The 10,315-nt window shown below is 34.3% G+C and overlaps 1 protein-coding gene across 1 annotated transcript; it reads left to right on the top strand.

The window, feature by feature from the left end:
- Nucleotides 1-5,580: 5,580 nt before the first annotated feature.
- On the top strand, nt 5,581-7,373 carry LOC105781610 (F-box/LRR-repeat protein At3g59210). Its single transcript, XM_052626892.1, has 3 exons — nt 5,581-6,624; nt 6,717-6,840; nt 6,935-7,373. Exons 1-2 carry the CDS (start codon nt 5,779-5,781, stop codon nt 6,801-6,803), a joined length of 933 nt encoding a protein of 310 aa, XP_052482852.1. The 5' UTR covers nt 5,581-5,778; the 3' UTR covers nt 6,804-6,840; nt 6,935-7,373.
- The last annotated feature ends 2,942 nt before the right edge of the window (nt 7,374-10,315 follow it).

Raw genomic sequence — 10,315 nt, 5'->3', positions numbered from 1 at the left:
CCATTTTTCAAAGCACCCCTAAGTATGTAAGGGTAGATATCTAATAAGGTCCTTTTTCAATTATGTCGTCATGTATGGCATTGATGTGAACGTTTCCCTCCTTTTTCATACATCGCATTTACCCCATTATCGACGTGATTGGGTGACGGATTGCCTGCACTGGATGACTCATCAAATTTGACAATGTCCATATTGGCAAGCCTTTTAACCAAATTTTTAAAGGCAGTGCAATTTTCTATGGAATGCCCCGTAATTCCCGCATGATAGTCACATTTCGTATTCGTGTCGTACCATTTGGGGTACGGAGGTTGTAAAGGTTTCAAGTAGAAAGGAGAAAAAATATGTGCATCAAATAAACTCTGATACAGCTCCTGGTATGACATTGGGATTAGTGTAAATTAGGGTTTCTCGATGTTTTGCTTTGTCCCAGATTCTTGTCTTTGGGGGACCTGATGGCTAGTGGTTTTTGTCTTTGACTGGTCCACAATGGTTGGTTTTGAGTAGCCCTTGTTATACTTGCCCGCATCATTCAACTCATTTTTCCTTTTTTTCGAGGCCTTTACAGTATCTAGTATTCTACCCTCACTTGTTTCGGATCATCAGAGGCAACATGCTTAACTAGATTGCTCCTCAAATTGGATCCTGAGCCTGTTGAGAAATTCACCGGTGTCGAGGTACCGGTCTGGTATTGTGGTCGGACGTTAACAGTTACTCCTTGTGGATATGTATTTGGTTGTGCCTGGATGTTTGTTGGGGTAAAGCTTGGAAAATAAGCAGGGTCTTCATCATCCCCAAAATGGATCGCTGTGTTTTTTCCTTTTTCTAACCCTCTATCTAATAACTAGGTTACTCATCAGATTTTTTTAGACCTCTAGTATCTGATCTTTCATATCCTGTTGAAATTTAGTCAATTGCTCTTGCATCTGTATTTGCATTTGCTCTAATCGTTCCAATCTCTGATCCATTCCTTGAGCTTCTGTTCGAGTACCGTGAGGACGTTGGTTTGGCAGGTTGGTTTCCATTGATTCTGAAATGATTTTGTTTGATTAGGGTCTTTTAGTGAAATTTGATGCATGCAATGAAATGTAATGCAGATGCCTGAATGCAAAAAAAATACGTTGACTCTGATTCAATTCCATTTAGAAAACTTTACTAAAAATAAATTTCTTTACATAAAACGGATGCATGTACGACCTTGCCTTCACACTGCAAGAAACAACATCGATCCTTTTCTTCATCTGGATGTTAAAATGAATCTCGCGAAATGCCACTACTAACTCCTTCTTGCTTGATCCTGGTTGTGATCCATCGTCTACCCATCCTCGTAATGCTCATCAGCTTCTTTAAGGAAGTCAGAACATCGATGACCCTCAAATAATTAGCTTGAATCTTCGGGCCACGAAGTAAAGTCATGTACTCTTTCATCACCCTTCTTTTGTTGTGTTTCTTGAGATATATTTGGGCAGCCATATTATCTTCCACATTATCAAGAAATTCATTTTCCATGACAAACTTTCTAATTTAGTAATCAAATTTGAATTAACACCTTTTTTCTAAGATGAAAATGCAATGCAATCATAACCAAAACAAAACGAAACGGGTTAGTTCAAAGCAAAAGCAAACAAGAAAAATAGAGTACCTATTCGGGTAACCACTAAGGGTTTGAAGTGGCTCTACCTAGGGTGGGCTCCTAAGGTCTTCTACATGTTGTTTGGTTCTAAAGCAAAGGTACCCGAACCAGTAGATTCCTCGATCCTCACCCATTATAGGCTCATATTGACCGAGTTCAGTTCAGGGGAATACATTTCCCTATGGCCATGCGGAGATGAAAATCTCACGAAGATATAGGCACGGATGTATCCCAGAAGCAATTCACTATCCCATGCGGAGGTGAAAACCTCACGAAGGCGTAGTTTCTCACTCCCACTTAGAAGGGTATGACCGAGTGGTCATGCAATGCAATGCGCAGAAATATATCCAAACTTAAACTAACACAACGATTATAAATGACAATGATGAATGTCGTAATAAAGATGAATGAAAATGCAACGAAAGGATCGTATATTTAAACCAAGTTTTTTATTTTTGACAAAAAGACAAAAAGTAATCAACTCGCGCCTTGACTCTCATATTGCTCCCCAGTGGAGTCGCCAAGCAGTTGACACAATTTTTTTGATAAAATGGGTCGACTTGGGTTTTGAAAAATGAAAACAAAAATGGAAGTCGCCACCAATCTTTTTTGATGAGGTGTGATCAGGCCACCTCGAAAAATGGTTGTTTTAATAAACAATTCGGTTTTATCAAAACAGCGATTTTGGTCCACGAAAATCAAAAAACCGGTTCGGGAGTCGGTTACGTACGAGGAAGGATTAGCACCCTCGTAACACCCAAAATTGGTACCTAATTGATTAATTAATGTCTTAGTGTCGAAGATTGAAAATTTGAAAAAGACTCAAAACACGATCCTTTATTGAAATGCTAAAAATTTCGAGAAAAAGGGCATATTTTACGTTAATCAAGAAAGAGAATTATATCCCGTAAGTTAAGATACAATGTCTTGAATTCTCGATACGTGAATAAATGCCCCCCCAAAAAATAAATTATTTATTTTGAAAGATATTTGATTATCTCGGGTTTAGAAAAGAAATCATGTCCCGTAAGTTAGAACACGATCTTTTAATAATTTTCGAGATTGTTTAAAAAACTTAAGTTTGAAAGGATTCGTATGTTTGAATTCGTCTAGAAAGTCGAAACCCAGTAAGTTAGGGCACGATCTTTTCGAATCTCAGAATATGAAATTTTGCTTATTTTAAAGCTATGATTTAATAAACACAATATTAATATGTGTAACAAGGCAATATTGGATATGATGATGTAAAAATAATACGAGCGATAGCAACAACATAAAATAAAAGGACGAATCAATATCGTACGAAATAACAAGTACATAAGCAAATAAAACATTCTTTCAAAAATAATAATGAAAATATAAATAAATAAAATAAAATTATGAGAATGTAAGAGATATATTTATGTATGTATATATATCTATTTTAAAATTATTAGATGTAAAAATACATGTAAGCATGTATATACATATATGTGTATAAATTAGAACATGTATATATATATGTATATAAAAATTATGAAATATAAAAAGTATATAAAAGTATGTATATATGTACATATATATAAAATAAAAAATAAAAAATGTATGTTGACATATGTATATATACGCATATAAATATAGAAAATATGTATGTAGATATATATACATTTGTATATATATAAATTGTAAAAATAAAATATATATGTGAATTATAAAATAAGAAAAAAATATTTTAAAATATAATGAATATACATAAGTATGTATATAAATTAAAATATGTACATATATATGTAAATATATAAAAATTATGAAATACAAGAAACATGAAAGTACGTGTATACACACTTGTAAAAATTAAAAATATGCACGTGAGGGCAAAATAAATAAATAAATAGATACAATGGGTACATATAAAAAAAAATAAGAATTTGACTATAAATGAAAGCTGTACTAAATTGAAGTTTAAAATAAAATTGAGAGCCTAAATTAAAAATAAAACGCAAAAGGGACTAAATCGAAAGAGAAATAAAATTAAAGATCTAAAAAAGAACAAATTAGGACCCCAATATGACGCGCGTAAAAATTGAGGGACCAAAAAGATAATTTATCCTTCTCCTTTAAAACGACGTAGCTTCGTGGGACTAGATTGTAAAGAAAAATAAATTACCAGATGAATTTAAAAACAAACAAAGGGACTTGATTATAAAATGTTTTAACAGTGGAAGGGCTGAAAGCGCAATTAGCCCTTCCGCTTAAAAACACACGGATCCTAGGCGGGTCGGGTCGGGTAGTCTGGATCAGGTTAGGGGTGAAACGGCGCCGTTTTGGTCTCTAAGCGCAAGCTTCAAAACGATGCCGTTTAGTCGCCCTATATAAGTTAGATTTAAAAAAAAAATCATTCTTCTCTCTATTTCAGAAAAAAATGAGAGTTTACTCTCTGAAAACCTCCCTCCCTCCGGTCTTGGGTCTGGCCGAGGGCCACCGCATCGGCCGCCGGTCACCGGCGTCGCCATGCACGGCAGCGGAGGGTCAAAAAGTTCTCTTTTTTTTAGATCCTGGCCACTTAAACACGGATCCGGTCTCGAAACACCAAAAAGAGAACAAAAGGGGGAGGACCACCGGCCTTCAACAATCAATTCTGTCGACGAAAAAGAAGCCTCCGACGACACAAACGCGAAACGATCCCGGTAAGTTCCTCCTTTCCTTTCTTTTTCTTGTTATTTCCGTATAAAATAAATGAAAAAAACAAAACAGTAGAATCGGCCCGATTTGAAACCAAAATAGAAGTAAAATCTCCTTCAACGTTTCTTTTTTATTTTCTTTTCTCTTTTTTTTTGTATTTTTTTCAAAAATCCCCCTGAATACATTGATGTCTGTTGCTTTTATAGCCGAATAGATACAATATTTTTTCTATTTTTTTCATGTTTCTCTGCTATTTGTATTGCTTCTGTTTTGCTTGCTTTGTTTGTAGGTATTTGGAGCAGATGGCAGAGTTGGTGGTGACGTAACGGAGGCGTGCGAGGGGCGGTGGCAGGTGCGGCGCTGGTTAGAGGCGGTGGCAGGGTAAGTAGCCGATGGGACGTGCGGCGCTAGGCTAGGGGCTAAGGTTTTTTTCTAGGGTTTCTGAAATGCCAGGGTTTGTATTGGGCTTGTTGGGCCGATTTTGTTGGGCTTTGGGTTTTGGGCCTAATTTGGGGTATTGGGCCTGTTTCGGGTTAATGTGGTTGTAATGGATAGGGGTTTTGGGGTTTAGGTTTGATTTGGTTTTGGGCCCTGGGCATAAATTGGGCTTGTACATGTGGTATTGCATTAGTTTCTTTATGTTTTTTTTAAGTTTGGGTTTTAAATACTTTTCATACATGAAAAGGCGAAATTGTTCATGTTTAGTGCTTCAAATTAAAAACATAAATCGAAGGACAAAAGATTCTAGTAATTATATTCTATATTTTCTTTAAATTTTAAAGAGTTTTAATTTTTTCATATTTTAAACTTATATATTTTTAATTTTTAGACTTTTATGTATTTATAAAGAGTAATGGTTAAATTTACAAAACTGTAAATATCAAAGGCTATAAAAGTTATTTTGCCTTTTCCTATAAATGGCCTCAGCAAAATTGGAACGAAGTTAGTTCAAGGGCAAGGTTGTTAAATAAGAAAAATACAGGGATTTAATGTATCAATATTAAAGTACATGGATTAAATTTTAAATTTCAAAAAGTACAAGAAGCCTTGAAATATTTAAACCTAAACAGAAAATAAGAAATTTAGATTTTTAATGGTAAATAAAAGTCTGTTTATTAATTCTTATGATAAAAAGTTGGAAATAAACTTAAAAATATTCAAATTAAAATTGATATTAAAAAACAAGAAAAAGCTTTTAACTTTTTAAACTGATATTTAAATTATAAATGAAAACAAAAGCTGAAATAAAAAATGCAAAGTTTTATTATAAAAAAAGGCGGCGGCGGCGGCGGCGGCGGCGAGACCTTAATTAATCCCTCTAGCTTGTTTTCCTAATCCCACAAGAACCGGAACTCTGAACGTAAATAAATTCCCCCACCAGCTTGAGCTAACTTGCGTCTAAACAACTAGTTCAGGGCAGAAGAGTAGACGAAGAAGACCCAGCCGACAGACTCAGTGAGTTACCAGACAATGTTATTTTGCACATCATGTCATCGCTTCCGATGAAAGAAGCAGTTCGAACATGCCTTCTGTCAACCAGATTGAAGGATCTTTTTACTTCCATATCCAATATTGAGCTTGATGGAGTTCTAAGGAATAAGGCTTTACGTAATAGATTCATGAAATTTTCGGATGGATTTCTGTCCTTGCGTAAGGATATCAGTGTGGATAGATTTCGCCTCGGCTGTGGACCCGGAATTGATCATCGCAAGATCAATGAATGGATACTGTACGCAGTAAGGCATGGCGTTAGAGAACTTGATTTGATCTTTCAAAGTAGATCCTTCGAAACAAGACACTTCACTGAGCTGGAATTCGCGGTTTTCACTTGTAAAACACTGCTCACATTGAGATTATTCAACCTTCCAAGTCTCGTCCTGACTATTCCCACCCATTGTTGTTTGCCGAAACTCAAAGTTCTCCATCTTAATTTTCTGAAATTCTCTGATGATGAATCCATTAGAAGGCTACTTTCGGGCTGCAATTCGCTGGAGGAATTGCTTGTTCAATCATGTGAACTCAGCAACCTCAACAAACTCAATGTTTGCCATCGTACCCTTAAGAGGCTAACCATAAGTGGTGGTGATCTTGCCCCTAGTTGTGAACTGGAGATTAACACCCCGAATCTGGTCTGCTTTGATTTCGGCTACATCTACTGTGAAGAAACAAGACTCTCACTCAGAAACCTAAACTCTCTTTCAGAAGCACGCATTTGTATTGGATTTATAGTCAACAGGTCTTCAAACTACTGCAATGACACTGCTTCGGTGTTTGATTTGATGAGAGCACTCAGTTGTGTTCAATCATTTCATTTAACCGGTATTTGCTCAGAGGTACAAAAAAAATCCTTCTGGATTTCATTTTCTAGTAAAAAGGAAAAAACAGTGACTAAGTGACTTAACTATAACCAACCTTCCTTTCTCAGATTCAAGCTATGCTAATGAGGCCCAGTCTGATTCCTGAATTTCCAAACCTGACTTCTTTGAAGATGGGTGCCTGCTATGCTTGTTAGATGTCCATGTCTTGAAACCCTTGCTTTTGAATTGGAAGTACGAATTAAGGAATGAAATTGCATATTTACATATTATTGCAGTGTTCAACTAGTTTAATTGTAGCTATATATGTTTTGGTCTTGTTTTTCAGGACTTTGGTCCCCGAGAGTGGCGTACACCGAAGAAAGATCCCTCTTGTTTACAGAATCATATCAAGGCAATCAAGATTTTTGCATTGAAAAGAAAGCATGTAGAGTTTCAATTGATCGGGTATCTTTTGAAGAAGGCAGGGGTTTTAGAGAGTTTGACGGTAGAGATCAAAAGCGTGACAAAGAGAGAGCAGAGAATGATGAGTAAAAATATATGTGCACTGCCAAAAGCTTCAAAGAAATGCCATATACTTATTATCTAAGTTGACATAGTAACTATACTTGTTGATTAATATATTTAAATTTCAACTGTATTGTAGAAAAGGCTGATATTAGAGGTCACTGATGCTGCCTGCTCATTGACAAATGTATACGAAATTTCTCTGTACCAGTTTTGATTTTTGAAGAAATAAAATCCTGTTTGAAGGCACTTGAAAATCATTAGCTTCCGACGTTTTATATTTAACTGTTGATGTTATGGCACAGAATGACTCTTTGGAATATTGTAAAGCTTGAGGGAAGCTGTTATAAATGGCTCTGAATTTCATCCAACTGCTACACACTAAGTTGTCTACTCAAAGATTGCAACCGAATAACCTGGAAAAAAATTTTACCATGAAAGTTGTTAGCTGTCTTATACATAAAGAAATGTGATTGATGAGGTGAAAAGTGCATGGAAGTAAGTTCCATTTATAACTGATGAATATCATGTGTTGGTTGAATGTTATGGTGCAATATGCTATAATGCAGCAAGATCTGGTTTGCTACAGAAGAATTGGCTTAGTTGCTGTCCAGTCTGTTAAGTTTGACAAATTGACGATAACATGAATAACTCTTGTATTACTTCAAAAGAGATACATCAAAGTTCTATCTTCTTGAGTAGGGACTGTGCATGCTTATATAGAAAAGCATGTAGTCAATAACTGCTAATAACAACTAACAGTTATCAGCAACCAATATCAACTAACAACAGACTTAACAGAATAGTAACAGAAGCCAGTCCCTAGATCAGCTATTATTCTAACACAGTCCTCTCATGAAGTCCATCTTACTCTGTCCAACCACTTTCTTTTTATTACTTTTCACTTAATTAATTTTTAGATAGTTTAAGGGTAATAGAAAGTTTATGGGCAAGAGTTGAGATATTAGGGTTTACAAGTTTACAAACTTGTTTGTGGTTACTCTCTATTTCTCCAAATTTGCTGGCAAATGGTGTACTTGGTGATGAGTTTGTATCCAAGACCTTTTTTTCACTTATGCTTTTACCTTGTGCATCAAGCCATTGCAAACATTGTGTGTTGGGATACTAATGCTAATATATTAAAGTTTACAGCAGATGATTATTTAAACAACAAAAAATTCAAAAAATTTAATAAAATATTGGACTTTCTGCTTTCAGACCAAATTGTGGGTATATTTTTGACGATTATTTTCTTTTTTTAGTACTGCTAAAGTTAATTGGGGTAATTGGGGTGTGTGATACGAAGTCAAGGTGGTTTGGATTATATGGAACAATGCTTGTATACTGCAAAATCTTTGGGCAGTATGGTTGCAAACATGTTCCTTATGGGGGCATGGGTAAATAAATAATAAATCTATTATTCACCTTGTAACAACTCGTTTTTTAGTGATGTCGAAAATACTGGTTTCAGAGTCATAAATCCGACAAGTTCATAAATATTATTATTTAATATTTACGATTTAAATATGGTTTTAGAAAGATTTTGATATGGTAATTTATCTTATATGAATGATTAATTAAGTTCAAGTGGTAAAACGTTAAAGTCAAGTATTTTTAGAAGATGAGGTATCGTGACCTCGTTTATATAAACCAAGCCATAAATATTTTTATAAATGTTTACGGATTGTTATTAAGGTTGTATTAAAATTTCGTTAATAAATTTTAACGTTTCGATACTTAATTAAGCAAAAAGAACTAAATCGTAAAAATTGAAAAAGTCAATTGCTATTACTTTAAATATATTAAATTGATTAAAGAATTATAATTGAATGGCCTTAATGGGTAAATTATCCATTCTTAAGTTGGTAGACGGCTAAAAATTTATTTTTCTTTTAATTTTGTAAGTGTTTTATATGTTATAATATTATTATTAAAGATAAAAGTTAAAATAAAGAATAATAAGTTAATAAAATAAGAAAACATCATGTTTTCTTCTTCAATTGTTTGGTTCATCACCGAACCTCCATGGAAGCATATTCAAGCTTCCGCCAAGCTTCATTGGATGTATGTGAGTCCATTTTTCACACGTTTCTTTTAATTTTTATGTTTTTGAGATCGTTGCAATTAGGTCCAGTTAGTCAATACCTTCGTTTTTGAAACTGTTAAAGATTTTGAATGTTACTATTGATAAATATTTGTGATTTTAGATGTTAAATGATGAATTGGAAGTATTAGTTGTTATTTATAAGTATTTTATTAAGTGATTTTTGATAAATTTACCGATTAGGGACTAAATTGTTGAAATAGTATTAGTTCAAGGACTTGATGTGAAATTTTTGCAAAAATAGGCTGAAATTAAGCTATCAATGTTCGTATGGTATGAATTTGCAATAGAAATGATTAATTTGCATGTTTTAGGCTCAATGACTAAATTGAATAAAAGTAAAATATTGGGGGCAATTGTGTAAAAATTTAAAAGGACTAAATTGCAAAATGAATTATTTTGTTTTCTAAATTAATGAATTGAATGAAATTATTAATATAGATAAAGAACGAGTAGAAAATCAAGAAGAAGGAAAATTACCAAATAGCTCCTATACTTTGACATTTTTGCAATTTAGCTAGGTAAGTTTGTATGAATTATAATCACTTAAATGTTTATTAAATTGAATGTTTATGTGTTGTTCTAATGTAAATGAATCAATATATATGTGTTATTATGCAATTTATCATGTAAAGAAACGGTGGAAATCCAATGACATTTCGATGATTATCGTGCCTCGTTTGAACCTTAGGAATATGTAGGATACAAATGACATGTCATTAGGGTTTTCATGTTTCAAATGTTGGTCCTAAATGTTCTACCGATGGCTGAGGTCTGGCATTTGTTATGGATACTCATCAGCTTGTGTAAGCAACATTGTGTAGCTTATATTCCAACCGTCAGCTTGTGTGAGTAGACCCAGGTTACCATGTTTCGGGTGCTGGTCCTAAATGTCCTACCGATGGCTGAGTTCTGTCATTTGTTGTGGATACTCGTCAGCTTGTGTGAGCGACATCGTGTAGCTATATTCCGACTGTCAGCTTTTGTGAATAGACCCTTTTATGGCTCGAGTGAACATCATTGATAAAGAATGGTTTCGACCATATGGTTAGCACACTTTGTGTGAGCTTTCCCGCATATCCGATATTATTCTAAGTG

The sequence above is a fragment of the Gossypium raimondii genome, chromosome 13 (assembly GCF_025698545.1).
Source record: "Gossypium raimondii isolate GPD5lz chromosome 13, ASM2569854v1, whole genome shotgun sequence".
NCBI lineage: Eukaryota > Viridiplantae > Streptophyta > Magnoliopsida > Malvales > Malvaceae > Gossypium > Gossypium raimondii.
Note: the sequence above shows the minus strand (reverse complement) of the source record. Positions and strands in the feature narration are given on the sequence as shown.

Excerpts from the sequence above, each read along its gene's own strand:
- LOC105781610 (XM_052626892.1), top strand. The coding sequence starts at position 5,779 with ATGTCATCGCTTCCGATGAAAGAAGCAGTTCGAACATGCCTTCTGTCA. Across the intron at positions 6,625-6,716 it reads TAACCGGTATTTGCTCAGAG|ATTCAAGCTATGCTAATGAG; the intron begins GTACAAAAAAAA and ends TTCCTTTCTCAG.